At 36.9% G+C, this 18,370-nt stretch overlaps 1 protein-coding gene across 5 annotated transcripts in view; it reads left to right on the top strand.

Annotated features, from left to right (window-relative positions):
• LOC138695738 (zinc finger protein ZFP2-like) overlaps nt 1-18,327 on the top strand; it is a 43,942-nt gene extending 25,615 nt beyond the window's left edge. For all 5 annotated transcript variants that reach the window (XM_069819882.1, XM_069819881.1, XM_069819885.1 and 2 more), the window contains 4 exons: nt 10,707-10,841; nt 13,058-13,189; nt 14,552-14,634; nt 16,637-18,327. In XM_069819882.1, coding sequence (XP_069675983.1) covers nt 10,707-10,841; nt 13,058-13,189; nt 14,552-14,634; nt 16,637-17,630 — 1,344 coding nt within the window. In that variant the 3' untranslated portion in view covers nt 17,631-18,327. The remainder of the gene's footprint in view (nt 1-10,706; nt 10,842-13,057; nt 13,190-14,551; nt 14,635-16,636) is intronic.
• Nucleotides 18,328-18,370: the final 43 nt, after the last annotated feature.

The following is an 18,370-nucleotide window of genomic DNA, read 5'->3' as shown; positions in this document are numbered from 1 at the left end:
TTGGGGATCTCCCTCCACGCATTTTGTGTGCGAGTCCACAAAGCGTCATGAGTGGATGCTGCAGGACCATGACGAACAAGTTGCCGACCAACCATATCCCAGACATGTTCGATGGGCGACATATCTCGCGTTCAGAAGTCAACATGAATAACTTTTTTTCCGAAGTTTTTGAGATATTCGAGGTTAAAGTTAATTACACATAATTCATTCTTTGATGTATGAAAATAACTTTTTGAAATGCAATTATACAGTTTAGTGTTTAGGTTTACTGCATACGTACTTTCATGACCATTTTTTTATAATGCAGAACAAATTAAACATTTCTAGAGAAATTTTCTGGAGTTAATGAAACTGTCAACTGAAATAATAACAATTACATTTCAAAATCAGTGACACCTTTTATTACAAAAAAGTAGCAATATTGTCTTTCATATTTATTGTTACCTGGAGGAAACCACTTCGTACATGACTAATCTGATTTGTCATAGTACAACACACTATCATCATCTGATTGTGGGGGAGGTAGATCGGCTCTGGTGGTTACCAACTGCGTGGTGTACTGGTAGGATATACTTCAACAAATCCATCATATCCCTCCTTTTGCAGTTGTGACAGGTCCTAACAGAAGGGTATAATACATCCTGAAGAATGGAGTCTAAGTTAAGAATGGGACGTCCAACTTTTTTCTTCTGCAGATCAATTACTTCGAAGTCCATTTCTTCACATAATTTGGTTTCAATTTTATTTTCATTGGATCCTGCTTCTCAAGTGTGATCCATCTCATCTCATCCATTCAGAGTCTTCTTATGGTTGACAACTGCTTCTGCTCGGAAATCTTCACGCTGCATCTCAATAAGAGAATACTAATTGTTCTTCTTTTTACATCCAACAGTATATCATACCAGTATATGTTCACTGTTCGTCTGGCTTCTTTCTCTATGAGAGCAAAATCGGTATCATTGGGGAGATATCGGATACCAAGAACTTCATGTCAGTTACGTCTGCTCTGATTTGTGGGCTCATATTAACTTCATCATGCTCAGAAGATTTTGTCCTGTGCAGTGTCCGAATAAGTGGCGATGTGTTAGCATGCAGAAATCTCTGACCAAACATACATGAAGGTGTTGCTACTTTTAAACTCGTGACGGCCAAAGTTGTGCACATATAAATTTATTTCCTAATAAGGTGATGATGTCGATAATTTCGGAAATGCAAATCAAAGGTGAAGACATAATAATCGTAAGAGGATTTCATTTTATCCTGTGTCTAGCTTTTTGAGATTTCCTTAGGTGAAGTTCTTTCTGTTGTTCTATATTCTTCTTTGTGTCTACATCTTCTGCATTTAAAATCTGTGTTTGTAAATTATCACATAATTGGCTTGTATCTTTGACAGGGATTTTGATGTGCAGGTAGAATAGTGACGAAAATATGTGATGGTGCATCTTCTCTTTTGCTGGACACCAGGCAACACACAATTCGTACATTTTTTTATTGTCATTTCAGGATTTAGGTACTTCCTATGGGGATTATGAGCTCGTGTGTAGTGACTGCAGTATCATCTGATACATACATTGGCCTCTAGCAGGACGGGAGTCTTCTCAGTGCTGCAGTTGTAAATTCTTCCATCAGAAACTTGATACGTTTTGCGGAAATATTTCTTACACACTAACATTGCCATTTCCAACTCGAATGGGGATAGAAAGCTATGTTGTTTAGCTATCAGTAGGACGACGCCTTTGCACATTGGATGAGGAAATAACAACCAGGAAGGAACGAGTTTTGTTTGGTATCATTTCCCAGATCATGAAATGAACTTCTCTATAAGCTGAAGATATTTTGGACTTGCACTATCTACCACAGTTACACATCTTGGCACGAATTACTTACCTTTTCTAGTTTCATATTCTTGTCCAGAAACTCTTCGTTTACTTTGTTGAGCCCTTTTCCACATAGCTTGTCAGCTGAGTAGCTGGCATCAGTATCTTCTTGTTGCACATTTATATCTTTACCATTAACACAATGGGTTGTTTTCATCTGGAGTAGGGCTAGCACTTTGTTCAATACTACTTATACCGGTTCCAGAAGCAGTCATTGATGATGACATAAAAACAGGAGCCCTTTTAGTATTCCTTAAATTACATTCATGCTTTAGCAAACATTTTTTCTTGTCAGTGCTTACATCAACATTTTCCTCAGAGGAATCGCTCATGTCACATGATCTGTAGTCTGGGTGTGATCCACTGTCATCATTGTCAATGCTCATATTACCAACATTTTCCTCAGAGAAATCGCTCATATTAAATTGCAGTTCAAAATTTTAAAGTGCCATTAAACTATTATTGAACAACGTAAACTAATACTTCACCACAAGTCAACAAATTCTACTAATTCCAGCTAGAATCACTTATATTAATTTGCAATTCAATTCTTGACAGTCCTTTGAAACTATTTAATAAACAAGAGAAATAATATTTCAGTACCGAATAGTTAGAGCATTCTGTTATTCCAGCTCAGATAGAATGCACAGCAAATAGAATGGAGTTAATCACATTGACTGCTGACATTTTCATGGAAACATACTGCACTAGCCTTCACGTTTCCACTGACCTTGTTGGTGACACAGGAGACGTCACTGTCGGGCCTGTGTCTAAGCCATCTCCAGGCCTTTAGTATACTGGCTCCTGTAACAAACAAACTGCATCCAATATTCTTTTCTGTTTATGACACGTGGTATGCAGATGTGACGTGTATGATCGAAGCTTTGCTTTCATTCTTGATCCCTGGTATGCAGTGTTACAACACCCTCTTTCATTCACCTAGAAAGAAGTCGTTATCAATTTACGTGCCAAATCATCTGTTGAATTAGATATGATATGAAGTTCGTCATATTTCACATATGCTAGGAAAAATTAATCAGAATCCTTTCAGGTTTGCACCCCAGACATTTTCTTGCAAAGGTTTCGTTGTCTGATTTTTTTTACAGATGTCATCTACCATTCAAATTTGTATAGGATAATTCTGTACAAGAATTCACAAATTAATTTATGCTTGAAGACCGTATAAAGGTAAAATATTTAACTATGTAGATTGTAATATGTCGATTATTGATTGATTAAAAATACAATTTTGTATTTAAACGTAAGAGTTTGTTCCCGTTTGTATAAAACTGGATTTCTGCTCTAGTATAGTTTTAACTTGCAATAATGATTTATCTCAACCTGAAGTAATATATCCGCGTTAGTCATACTTCCAGATACTAGATATTGTTATAGTGTTAAAACTAAAAATATATTGCCGCAGTGACAAGCACTTCTTGGTAAGATGAATGTAACCGAATCTACTTTGCGATATAATCATCAGTTTCTCTGCATTAATAGATCAAATGGAGCTAAATATCTTTTCGCCTGGAATTCGGTAATCTCACATTTCGTATCTTCTTCTAAAGTTAGTTCTGCTTGTTAAACATTCAGATGTTTTTGATTTATTGGCGGTCTAACACCTTCATAATAGCATGCTCTGCATACTTCCGTTATTTAATCTTATAGGAAGCAATATTCCATCTGAAGGTGTACTTATTTTGTTTCAGACACTAAGGGTCTAAGCATAAAACAAGATGCCTCGTGATCCAAAATTTACGACTTGTCCTATCATGAGAAAATTTTTTCTTATCTCGATAAATAATGTTGAAAATCAAAATGTTTCTACTACTAATAACAATAATATTACCTGCACATTAGTCGCTTGTACCAACACTGTTACATCATCTGTGCAGCACGATCACCCTCTTGTTCCATAGACTTTGTTTTTCTCTTGCGCACGGAGTAACAACATAAGATCGCAGCGCCAATGTTTACATTCCACATACAAAATGGTCACCTAGTAATTCGGTACAAGACGAAAATCAAATTTTCATCATCTGAAACTTGAAAATATCCTAAGTTTATAGGAACTACCACTGAGATAATCGCAAAAAACTTTTTGTAATGAAATCCTATGCAATGGATAGGGTTCTGTTAGAATGACAGAGGAAAGGTAAAAAATGCAGACATACAATATAATATGTAATATTTTTTAGGCAAATCACATTGTTTCCCTGATACTATTTTTTCTATGAATTAATTTTGATACTTTATAATGATTTGAGTGTATTCTATATATACGTTACATACTTATATATTTACAATGATTAATCTTTTCTGGCTCAATGAAATGTTTCACATTACTGTTTGCAAGGTTGGCTAATCCAATACCAGGTCCTTAATCAGTGAATCATTTCAGTTGAAATAAAACTTACAACCAACGGATATTGTGTATACGTGCATTGGATTTGACCCATTTTCTACACATTTATGCATTTTATCGTGTCGATGACTTATTTTCGGCAAAATGTGACAACCCTTTTTTCCATATCCTGTTTCATTGCTATGTATTATTACCACCTGCATTGCACTGCCTAATTCAAAGAACAGGAGGAAAGCTGAAGAACTGATTTAAGAAAATTCCACCAATTTGATATCCTCTATAAGTTGGGTGTGTTACACATAAGAAATAATTCTTCTCTGCATGTACTACGTCTTCCATCACCAGGTTGGCGATTTATCACCTTAGCACTCCTAAAAAGTCACGTGTTACTGGATCAATAGTATGGCTCCGATTGATGATTGCTGAATCTGCATATGGCAGGGAAAGTCGATGGAAATGAGAGTTCACCGTCATTATTTTGTATGTGATACTGTTATAGTTAGTTCACTGACTGCTTGTAAATTAATGTACTATTTACTGTGAATAATACATTTTTGTTTTTCTCCATCTCAAGATTGCAGTACTCTGTATGATGTATGGAATAAAACAATCGAAGTAAAATTTTAGATTTAAATATTAGCTTACCTGTGTTAATGTGTCTTATTAGGTCACCCAGGATTTCTAATGTCTGCAAAACTTTTTATAGGCAAGAGGATTTGGCGCATAACATGCAAATATTTGAACTACAGCTGGTCGGAATTAGTTCGGATAATCGATGTTATACTGTATTCAATTTATGCCTATTTGATTGACTGCACATCCCCAAAATTAATTTTTGCACCCATTTTGAGATATGAATTTTTCTTCGAATTGTTAATTTTCTTCTTGTTAATAAGTATTTTGCGTACAAAGAAGACAATATTGCTATTAGTTTAAGTCGTAAAGCAGTGGTCAGCAAAGATTGCGTCATATAAAATGAAGCCCCCAAATGGGAAGGTAGGAGGGGAAGAATACTCAAACTGCTTAATTCAAGTGATGGCTGAGGGGAGGGATATCATGCCTGTGTATGAAGAGGTTGACTCATACTCAGTACTAGATACACTAGATTTTTATTTATTTGTGAACAGAATAAAAAGATGTGGTTTTGTTTGATTTTATAACAACTTTATTTTTATGCAGCTCCTTTAAAGTTGCTGCACTAGTAACATGGTCCTCGTTTGTTTCGCAAAGCATTTATTCTCAGGAAATCGTCCTACTTGTAAGAAGTTCTGTAAAACAAGTGTTTCCTGCAGAATAGATATGCCAGCTCTTTTGTTAATTACATAGTGCATTCAGGGCTGGCCAGTATTTGAAATGCATTTGTATTTTATAATTTGTAAGGATTTTCGAAAGTATTTTGTATTTAAATACATAACATTTCAAATACTCAAAATACTTTCGTCTTCTTCTTCTTGTCCTTCAAGTTTTGGATTTGGATTTGAAGAATGAACTTTGTCTTATTTGCCTACCCATTTCAGATGTGCTAGCCATACACTTAGTTTTCTTGCCACAACTGATTTCCTTAATGCCATAAAGAAATCTCCAGCAGCATCAAGGATCCATCACCCAACACTTGCTAAATGTTCAGCATTATGGAATGCGTTTAGGAGACCCAAATCCTTAGAATTTATATCAGATGTCTTGAAATATTCATTAAAGTTTCCTTGCCCAACTCGATGGAATTCCCTTTATGACTCAATCTCTCAAATATTGCAATTCAAACATGATATAAACAGTACTGGTATATGCGAAAAACTGGGATTGTCAACCTTCAAAGATTTAATTTTTCTCCTAAAATATTAAGTGTCAATATTACAGATAAATTTTGTAGGACAAATTAATATATCTGTAATAATAACCTTCAAAGATGTTGAGTTTCAGTGCCTGAAGAGTATTGTGCAGTTCTGAAACTCATTGCCGCAGCCCTTGATTTAATACAAAATGAGAAGACTTGCTATTACGGCCAACTTTTGCCCACATTAATTTCCCTCAAAAAAAAACAGGTTATATACTCTGTTATCTAGCAATCTACGCCATCTATTCCAAGTAACTCGAATTCTAATAAGTTCGCTTTCATCTAGATTTAAAGCGATGTTTGATCTGACCCCAGAAGCAATTTGAGCTATTTTGGCAGCTTGCTTCCACACTTCATTTAAGATGAGATGGCTACCTGACACTGCCTCACCAAATGATAAGAACAGGATACAGAATGTGTGTGAAATCAGCTGAGCAGTTCTCTGCTACACCTTTTGTCAGTTCAGACCATGAAAACAATTTTTATGTACAACAGACTTTTAAAAGCAAAAAGAAAAGAACTCGTCTACTGCGGAGTATGAGCTCATACAATTCTTCAATGACAAAGGGACAACCCTGTGCACTCTAGAGAATTTCCCAACAGTGAAACAAGCTTTTATAAAGTATAATACAAGTTTGTGTTCCTCTCCGCCTGTAGAAAGACTGTTCTGTTTTGCAGGATTTATTCATTCACCAGCAAGGGGATCCTTATTTGATGAACTTTTTGAAAGACTGATTTTTTTGAAAGGGAGAAGAAATTATTCATATATAGCATAATTTCATTGCTGACTGGGAAAAGAAAGAATGTTCAGTTACAGTGTTCATATAAAACTTCGAGATAAAAATACTTTTAATGTTAATATAATAGTTTGGATTTTCACTAATGTTCATATTTCTTTATATATTGTTTCGAGTATTTGATATACCGGTACAAATGTATTTTGGTTAATTTTTTTAAAGTATTTTGTATTTGTATTTCAAATACTTGAATGTCAGTATTTTGCCCAGCCCTGGCTGCATTGTACAAGAGCGCATGCGTTCGGCTACCCATAATAGGAGTGGTAAGCACAATAAGCCTCAGGCTGCAATGTAGGCCTTCGGCTCTCTCCTCCGTACAAGAGTGAAAAAAAAAAAAAAAGAAAAAAAAAAAGACACCTTCAATTCATGCATTTCTTTTCTCTTGTAGGCTACGGAAGCGGGCCCAAAGGCTTGCACTGCAGCCAGGGGCTTATTGTGCTTACCACTCCTACGCTGAAAGATTGGGTAGTGGAACGGCCGTGCTCTTGTACAAGTACAGCGCGCCGCACCGGCAACTGAACCCGGGCTATGGTATGGATGATGATGATTTCTGAATTAATGATGGCGAAATGAGTCCGAGGTCCAACGCCGAAAGTTAGCCAGGTAATTTCATAGAAGACGGGCACTTGGTTGAATATAGTACGTATTACCAACTTTTTTATTTCAGAGTTAAATGTTAGTGATCTTTTAGTGACTTTTACATGTTAGTACTAGGTTTTTATACTAGGTGTCGCCGTGATTTTCTTTTAATTTGATTGGTTATAGTTGTCATTTGTTCTAGAATTTTCGTTAATTTTGAATGGATAATGACGTTATCAGTTGTTCTTGGTTGTTTGACGTGAGTGGTGTTATGTTGTGTCTGATGGCTAAAGCTATTGAAAGTTTGTCATTTTATGATTTTCTTTCGATTTGATTGGTTATAGTTGTAATTTATTCTAGAATTTTCATTAATTTTGAATGGATAATGACGTCAGTTGTTCCTGGTTGTTTGAGTGATGTTACATTGTAGATTTGTCTGCATTTGTCGAATGAGCATCATCATGCTTACGAAAAGGCACTTTTCAGTGCCAATAATTTATTTTGTGTGCACAAGGTTGGAATTTTGAAGTAAGAGGGAAAGGAAGGAATCCGTGTTCTGAAATTATTGATTAAATTTTGTGTCGATTTTGGTTTAGTTCTTTCGCTGGTGATTAAGGATTGTGTTGAATGTTGAGGAGAAAACTGTTTTTTCTGTGGTTTAAAGAAATTACTTACTGAATTTTCTGTAGATGTTATGGTGTAATAAGTGTTCGAAGAGAATTTCATTTAGTGTAAAGACGTGGTTTATTTATGCACAGTTGACTGTACGACAAAGTGTTAGTTTAGTTCTTTGTTGCCTGCATGGTTTAAGGTTAAATTGCCTTAAAGCCTGTGTCATTTATACTGGAAGTGAAGTGGTTGTCGATGAAGACGTCAATGAGAATTGAATTTTATTTGATAAGGTGATAAATTATTATGTTTTGTGTTTTTGTGATTTTTGGGGATAAAGTGCGGACGAAAACTGCCAGAAAAGTACTACCAACTATGAAGTTCGAATGCCACGAAACGCCAAAAAAAATCAAAGGCGAAAAATTAAATATATTTTCATTTTTTGGAGGGCTTGTTCTTCTTTAAAAATACGAATATATATTTGATTTTTCATCTTTGATTTTGCGATTTTTGGTGACATTTGGACTTCATAGTTGGCAGAACGGTTTTGGTAGTTTTCGTCAGCCATGTTGGATTTTGCCCGTCTTCTAGGAAATTACCGTTAGCCAGCAATTCTGTTTCAATTGATTGAGGGAAAACCCAATCAGGATTTGAACCCGGACCAACACTCCACTGCTGTGGTCATGAACAACTCATTGCAGTACCTATCTATTGTTGAATCGAATATGCCGTGATTATGACGATATCGTTAACGTGAACATGTCTGCAGTTGATGTGTTACTAATATTCTGGGAGATTTATTAACTTTATCTTTTCCGTTTGAATCTTTGTAAGTATCACATTTTGCAATGAACTTATTTTCAAACGTTGAGCGCAATCCACCGGTCACTCCCAGTTATTCGTCGAAGTAATTTGAGCAGCAAACTGCTTGTACTTAGATCTCAAGGAAACCTAAACACTCCATAATATGTATTCATTTTTAGTAGCCTGTAACAAAAATACATGCTAGACCATCTCGGAAAGCAACACTTACCTGGCAGGTGCATTTATGTATAACATTGCAATATTATTTGGACCTTTTTAAAATGCATTTTGAATGTAGACAGTACAATTAGGTTATGTGCAACCTTGTCAAATTTGCCTCACAATGATAAGTGTCATTTTTTCGGAACAAGACAAATTGAGCGGCAACGCGTATTTCGCGTCGGAATTATGTTGGAAAGTTACTGTTAAAATGGTGACAGGCATGTGTTATTACCTCAATAAAAGTCGTTACTATTTTAGTAACAATCTAATTCCTATCTATTTCTTATTTTTTCTCTTCATTTGTATGTTTCTATAGGTACGCTACCACACATAAGAGGTAGGAAATCTATTAGATATAAGCCTAAATTTGAAAGTGTTTGATCTGAGAGTTAGTTAACATAAAATTTATCGATTACTGATTAATGTGAAAAGGGTCTTTATCAATGAATATTGATACATAAATACAGGGTGCGTCTAAAACACCTGATCGTTTTGGAAATGAAATAAAAATGTAATAGGAAGTGCAAATATGTGTTTTATTGCGTGCATTCAATACATTTCTTCTGAAGTTTGACTAGTTAATACTTTGTCTTAAATATCACACCTGGCAAGTGACCTCCATTCCTTTGAATACATTCCTGGAGCCGAGATGTCACCGACGTCATTGCATGTTGAATAATCTCATGTGGAATGCTCTGGATACACTCTCTTTCAATTGAATGCGGCTAGGAGTATGTGTTTCGAACACCTTACCCTAGAGGTAGCCCCAGAGGAAGAAGTGAGGAACTCTGAGATCAGGAGATCTGGGGGCCAATTAGCCACCCTGGAAACAGTCTTCTAAGAATGGCCGTGGAGATCCTAGCTGTGTGAGCAGTTGGTCCATCTGACTCACGATGACCACAGACGAAATTCGGAAGAAGCGTTTCCAGCATGTTGATGTAACGCTCAGAGTTGATAGTCACTGTTGCTCCTTCCTCATCCTCGAAGAAATAAGGCCCAGTGATGCCATCCGAACAAATTCCGCACCAGACTGTCACCTTTTCACTGTGCAGCGGGATTTCATGAGGATTGTTGGTAGCCCACTATCAGTAATTCTTCTTGTTGACGTATCCACAGAGTGGACATGATCAATGTATTCACTACGTCTGGATTGTTGAAGAATTTCAGTCCACTCACCTTGTCTTGCTCTATAATTTCATGTGTTAGTTGAATTTTGTAGGGATGGAAGTGCAGTATTGGACGAACACTTCTGTCATGCAAACGAAGGGTGACAGCATGTGACTGAGTTGACTGGCTGGGCTACGACGCACCCGTTCCACATCTGCAGATGTATGAGGACGTCCTGGTGGTTTGGTATTCTTTATTGACTAGGTGCATGACGTGTATCAAACCCACGGACTCTGTTTTGATAGGCAGCAATGCGATGTTCAGTGGTCCAACATTCCAACACAAGGACACCCACTACAGCGGGTATGATTTGTATTGCATTGCAAACACCGTCAGCTGTTTTAGACGCACCCTGTACAACATACAGCAGAAGAAGTTCACAACTTGGCAATATTTGTGCCTCACATGTTTTGCCGTACAGCATTTCAAATCGCCTTTATTATTTCTAACAGCTCGCTCACAAAGTTGGCCTCCAAACACAATTTTCTGGTTCTGCAGTAATGGATGAGATTAAGACAGAACCCGGGGCGGACCCACTGGCTGTAGAGTCAGCAGACGATCTGAAGAAGGACAATTTTTCATATGCGGTAAGTTTAGAAGTACAAATTGGCCTTATTGTCTGCTTTCTGTCATGCATTCATATGTCGCTGTGCTGAAATCTACACGGCCAGATATTGTATGGCACTGAATTTAGGATATGAACGTATTTCCTTACAAGTCACATTTTTCGTTTGTTATGCCTATGTGTTAATATGCTTTGGCTGATGGCGCTTCTTCACAACAAATTTGTATTCAGAACTCTTTGATTGATTTGACATGGGAAATACGTGCATGCTGCTACAATTAAGCGGAAAACGATAATTCTGATTTTATGTAGATGAAAATATACAAGAGAATCGAGTTCTCACTTTTCTGAAATATTTCAAATTGTAGTCCTTTCAGAATACAGAATATTTCCAATATTAATTGAAAACACTGTTAGATATCTCAGTTGATTCCTCAACATATTTTGATTTAAGATGTGATATACACCATTATTATTCCGGGTCAAGATCAAAATTAAATGTGCCTTATTTTAGATGAAATAAGACCCATAATATGAATTTGTTTCTTAGACCTAAATTTTATAATAAGCTTCCTGAAAATGTAAAACACTTAAATAGTGGAAGTTTTGAAACTAGATTATACACGTAGTTAGTGAAGCATCCTTTTTATTGTATTGATGAGTTTTTTGATTTATTAATTCGATATTAATATGTAATTTATTTTTTACACCATGCGCTATGTACTGCTTCTTTAATCCTAACCTTATCAATTGCCTGCATAGTGCTTAAGACAAAAAGTGATAGTTGCTGTTTCACACTAAGTTTATTTGACATTACATACTTTTGATATAGTCTCCATCTGCAGCAGCATTTCTGGATATCTCTCTCTCTCACTGATCAATCTGAAGTTTTTCGGATGTCATCTCTTGAATGAAAGCAAATGCCTCGCTTCCACCCTAGATCATAATATATACCCACATTGCTCGGTCTTATAGGCTTTGACGGTAACAACTTTCGTCAGGTTTAGTATGCTGCCATCTAGTTGTTACATAAGGAATCACGTCATAACTCCCACTTGAATTGCATTAACGACTGTATTGTCATCTCGTATTCGTTTACGGCGGACGGTGGCGATCCTGGCGGTTGTTCTCTTCAAGGTGCTACCGATTTTAACATAGGGTTGAGCAATCTGTCATATGTGATTTGGGCTTCCAGCCAACTTGCAATAGCTCCGACAGGCCTCTTGTAATGCCCCAAAACACTGAGTTGAATTTTTATAAAGCACTTTTGTTTGTACCATTATGACTCTGTTGTTTTCTACAAATCAGAAACAGCCATTGTATTTACAAAATATGGCTACTTCGAGACTTTCATTATTGCAGAGTTATGAAACAATCGCTGATGTATTATGCAGTACCTGTAAGAATACAGTCGTCACTGATTTGTTGCCATTACGGAATGCATGTCATAGTATTATTGAAATAGCCGTTTCGATTCCCGCTTGGGCTGATTACGTGGTTCGGTTTTTTCCGAGGTTTTCCCCAACCATAAGATGAATGCGAGGTAATACACATGGCGAATCCTCGGCCTCATCTCGCCAAATCCCATCTCGCTATGACCAGTCTCATTGACGCTAAATAACCTAGTAGTTAAAATAGCCATAACATGTGAAAAGGCTGTGTATACTGAAATCAATATGATGAGGTACTAATAATTAAAGACGTCTAGGACTTAAATGCTACCTACCTTGAATCTAATGTAACAAAATTAGTAATTCTGGTTTATGCTATTTCTCTCCATAAAGCTGAATTACATTATAATGATTACATTTACACAATATATTATGTTATACTGTTATCGAAATATAAAATGTGCACACGATATACAATCTGATATAATGAATTTAGTTTTTATAGTAGCTTGCTTGTACAACAGCTCACTGTACCAGTTCAACAGTTAAATAATGGTGATATCTGTAAGATGCGTGCATTCCAGGAACTATTTTCAGTAGTGAAGTGAACTGACGCCTAGGAAATCACTATATCTTAGCAGGTAATGAAGTAATGGGGGAAAAATGTAGAAGTTGCAATATAGAACCTCACGATACATTGCACTGGTTTATCATCATGGTAGTGGAACCTGTACTCTGTGTAAGAGAAGTAAACATGTGTTGGCATGCAGACATACAGCTAAGGACTGTAACAAAAGAATTGATTTTATAATTGATTACGAATTGACTATATCTGTTTATTCTGCAGGACTATAATTTTTCAATCCCACAGTCGACAACGCTGGAGAGTACAAGCCCCAGCTGCACTCTGAAATCAGAAATTAAAATTGAAGACACAGCGGAGTCCATTACATTTCCAGTGGTGAAGCACGAGAATGAGGTGAGTGAAGCTTAATGATAGTTGTGTTGTGAACTTGCTTGCAACTGAACTCTTTGGCACAAACAACATCTCCAGAGATCTTCTACCTTAACAAATTAAGGGTCCACACCTGTGGAGTAACGGTCAGCGCGTCTGGCCGCGAAACCAGGTGGCCCGGGTTCGAATCCCAGTCGGAGCAAGTTACCTGGTTGAGGTTTTTTCAGGGGTTTTCCCTCAACCTAATGCGAGCAAATGCTGGGTAACTTTCGGTGCTGGACCCCGGACTCATTTCACCGGCATTACCACCTTCATTTCATTCGACGCTAAATAACCGAGATGTTGATACAGTGCCGTAAAATAACCCAATAAAATAAAAAAAAAATTAAATTAAATTAAGGTGCATGGTTAAACCTTCTATTCCAAGTCATTGACATAAAATCAGTGACTTGTTGTTTACTTCCAGTAACATAATTTCGTGTCACTTGTGTAGTATGCAATGATGCTTGAGATACTATGACTCAGATTCATTATATGTGCAGTGCGATAAGTCCAGTCTACAGATGTTCTAATCAATGCACCATTTCTTACTCTTGCAAATCAATAGTATGCCTTTCTCATTTTTCTGATTTTAGATTATGAGTTTGTAAGCGACATATTTTATGTTGTAAACATCTACTTCCTTTGGTATGTGTCTTTCTTTTAAGGTACATAAACTACCACTCACCATTTCATAACACCAATGTAATCAAATGTAATACACTCAGTCTTTTCTTAGTATCATATTAAATGGAATTCATGTGAAAAAATATATGAGCGTAAAGTTGCTTGATAATGAGTAGCAGTGTTAACACCCCTGGAATATATTAGGCCTACTCCTAAACTTAGACAGTGTTGTGCATTAACATCCTTACACCGGTGCTCTGTTGGTGATGAAGTTGACTATTCACATGTTTCAGTTATCAGTGCAGTGTGTAGATATCTCAAAGCTTAGAAGGGCAAAGAGAAAATGTTTGTAAGTTTTCTCGATGCTCATACCTGATACTGAGTTCTTTTAAGTCTTTAGTTGTTTTGAACTCAAAGCTACATGACATTCAATAAGTGAAATGAATCGAATGGCCTTCCAAGGTCTGCATTGCACAGCTGTTTTGTTTTAACATCGTGTAAAGTGTAAATAGGCATTGGTGCTGACAAGCTATAATACTACTGCTGCTACTGCCAGTGATTCCTGCATGCCTTTGTAACAAGAATGCAAAGTGCTAGTCTGTGCAGCCATAAGCATGCTGTGATGATTTGTGTAACATGTACTTTATTATATCTTCAACAGTGAAGTGGTCTTAAATGTACCTGCAACTACTCTTTCTTCTTAATTTGTATTGATTTTAGGAAGAAACGGATGATGTGATTAAAGTAGAAGAGGAAAATAGTGGTGAAATATCCATTGAAGAAGATGATGCCTTCACTGAGAGGTGAGAACAATATCTTCAGTTTCATCTTGTCACAGCATTTGCTTATGGCAATATCAAATAGTCTTAAGCTGTTACGTCTCATACAGTCCAGTTCAGAGTCCTTAGATTTTCTGATTTTTCCTTTTTTAATAAATTCTTCACTTTATTATGATAATTTAATATCATTCTGTTATTGTTGTCATGGAAACGACAGGGATCAAAGTGTGTTTCCATTTACTCACTACTTTATCTGCAATTGTATGCACTGGAGGTTCTTTACTTCCTAATTCTGTGCGAGTGAAGAGAGACTCAGGAGTTTTCAGTTATCCAGTTTTTTTGGGGTACCAAAAATATCCTCCACCTTAATATTTTTATTTGTTGTTTTTACTGATTTCTATTTCGCCATTAGAAACAGTACGCGTCACTCAAAACAGACATACAATGCACTACAAGCAAAGCCTCAATGGAAACTGACGAACAGAAAGAAGATAATCTGTGATGGAAAGCAGAAGCGATAACCACCCCTGATCTTCACTTGCTCCCTCCGTGTACACATAATACACATTCATAACATCTGAACGTTCTTAATATTCAGGATTACAGAAGTAATTTTTTCAAGTTTTTAGTATGTTTTATAAAGCTTGGAAGGCTTTGCATCTCGGTGCGAATTTAATGTGCATAATTGTTAAATATATTGAAACTTTTCTGCACTCCACATTCTTTAAATTTGTTATTTAAGTTTTTCGATATAGCGTAAGGTACATTCACACACATGCTATTTTACACAAGATATCGAATATGGTTTATATCTACATTACTTTATTTAGAATCTAATAGTATTATTAGGAAATTGTGTAAGAAAAAAAAAAGAAAACATCATTTGGCTGTTTCTTTATTGGTATGGAGATTTGATTCCTCTGAAGTTATGGAAGTTTTCTTTTCTTAAATCATTTATATGCCGTAACTCCTTAAATACATTTTGCCAGGTCCCTGCAGATGACTCCAGCAATCGTATAAATGTGCGAAGTATTACGTGGTGAGTAGGTAGGTTGTGCAAACCTTGATTGGACGCATTGTACACTTCTCACTATCAGTGTAGTAAGCTGCACACCCTTCACAGAAACGTCGTGAGATCAATCAGCCAGTGGAACTGGGTTGGAAGTAACTAATACTTCGTTGATAAATACATGGTAGGAATGCGAGTGGAATTATTGTGCAGCCATGTTTTTAAAGAATTTGAAAGATAAAATCCCCACACCATACCCGTATTGCTGTCACTCAGACATCCTCAACAGCAGCTGCCACAACCTGTTTTCTTTTCAAAGAGTGCGCTGTCACCTAACCAGCCCTCTGACTCTGTTACTGAACTGTTACTCTCTGGGACTGAACCCAAGACTACCTATCAGAGAAATCGCTGAAAATGAAGAATACACTTTCTTCTAAGGACAGGGAAGCATCTGTAACATAAACACCATTGTTGTTAGATAAGGAATGCGTGCCTCACACCAACCAGTTTAAGTTAATATTTATGTCTACTGAATCGTAATATGCCACCCGAATTAGTAATAAGATCAGTACATTTTTGAAGATGTTTCTATTGTATAAACCTTCCCATAAGAAATGAAATTTTTCTTTGTAATTATCTGCACCTTCATTTACTTTATTAAAATGTAATGACATTTATTTATTCGAAACTCCACAATATCCCTATTTTTGAGCGCAGTCTGTATATAATGTGAATGTTTGTATTTCTTGGCTTCTTTTGTAGTAGGCGCGTTTCCAGTAATTCTGTCGTCACAGAGCTGGGAAGTGTTTTTCAAAAAGCAGTTTCGTAATGGTTTGTCTAGTCATGGAATACTTCTGTTTGCGTAACTAAAAATTATGTATAGGATATATGCGATGCGTATACCGACAAGTACAAATGAAAAATATGACGATAGGAATGGCCCATAACTGGGCTTTTTTTAATTTTTATTTAACTACCTTTCTTTCCGTTTTAACTGACGATGTATTCTCATGATAGGTTTACAGATCTCCATTACTGGGGAGAATCGTCAAACTTGCACGGTGTTGCACAAAACAAGAATTGTGTGTCCTCCGAGCAGCCTGCAGAATGTAGCATCATTAAAAAGGACGAGGTTAATGTTTCTGGCACTGATGTAGAAAACCCATCATCTGAGGAGAGCCGCTTGCAGAATGCCGACGGTGGTTTGTATTTCTCTGACAGCGATCAACTCGGGAAGCACCCGGGAGAAACGCGTTTCAAATGCGATGTATGTGGCAAGGCCTTCACCCGTTCGTATTCCCTCAAGAGCCATTATCGCGTGCACACAGGAGAGAAGAAGCTTTTCAAATGCGATTTGTGTGGGAAGAGTTTCTCGAGGTTGGAGCGACTGAAATGCCATTCTCGCCAGCACACGGGAGAGAAGCCATTCAAGTGCGATGAATGTGGTGATTGTTTCTCGCAGGTTGATCAACTCAAAATCCATTGTCGCCAACACACGGGCGAAAATCCATTCAAATGCGATGTGTGCGGAAAGTGCTTTTCTAGGTCGGGACACCTCACCGGCCATTACGTGTTGCACTCGGGGCAGAAACCTTACAGATGCGATGTATGTGGAAAGCGTTTCTACAGGTCCGGACATCTCAAGGGCCATTACCGCAGGCACACTGGGGAGAAGCCTTTCAAGTGCGATGTGTGCGGGATGTGTTTTTCTCATTCGGGTAGTGTGAAGAGTCATGCCCGCCAGCACACCGGCGAAAAACCTTTCAAATGTGACGATTGTGGTCAGTGTTTCTCTAGAGCGCTAAATCTGAATAAGCATGTTCGAAAGCACACAGAAAGCAAACCATTCAAATGTGATTCGTGCGGGAAGAGTTTCTCACAGTCGAGGCATGCTCGCCTTCACACTTGTCAGAAAGCATTCACGTGCGATGTTTGTGGGAAGGGTTTCTGGAAAAGGGGTAACTTCCAGAGGCATACTCGTTTGCACGAACCAATCAAATGCGATGTGTGAGGGAAGTGCTGTTCTCTGGGCAAATTTGAGAAAGTATTGAAATGATACGCGCGGGGGTTGTGTCTGACCCCATCAGTGCCTGGACATGGCGAGGAGGCAATTCAATTGCTACAGTAAGGGATTGTGTTTCTTGCATTTCGAAAATAATAATAAAAGAAACTCGCTTCCACCGAAACGAGAAAATGTTATAACCAAAGTTATTAGAGTTCTGTATTACTTTCGTGTTTTAGTACTACAACCTGTATACTGATTTCTTAAAAAAAAAAAAAAAGAAAAAAAGAAATGCAAGCATTGATTACTTAAGATCTTTCATATCCCTTTGGAAAACGAGGAAATTCTCGATAGTATAAAGGACATTTTTAATCCGTAAGAGGACAAAGAAGACTTGTAATGTTTTTTAATGTGTCGTACTGTAAATTTATGTGACTAATATTTGAGAAATATGAATGACTGTCAGATATACACAATTACTGAGCGAAGCCCAGTATCGAAGAAGATACTACATTTTGTTTCTTGCTCTTCATAAACAATATCGGAGTTGGCTAAACATTTCTATTATTTTTTTTGTTATTTTACAAACAATATCTGATTATCTTGTCAGCTTAGAGTAAGCTATTGAAGAATTTGTACCAGTACCTATGGCAGCACTTGCCAGTTCGTTAAATGTTGTCAAAAATAAACTATTATGTCTCCGGGATGTAATGGATTATAATTTAAACTGTGTTACTTCGCCTATAAGC

The sequence above is a fragment of the Periplaneta americana genome, chromosome 3, assembly GCF_040183065.1.
Source record: "Periplaneta americana isolate PAMFEO1 chromosome 3, P.americana_PAMFEO1_priV1, whole genome shotgun sequence".
Lineage (NCBI taxonomy): Eukaryota > Metazoa > Arthropoda > Insecta > Blattodea > Blattidae > Periplaneta > Periplaneta americana.
Note: the sequence above shows the minus strand (reverse complement) of the source record. Positions and strands in the feature narration are given on the sequence as shown.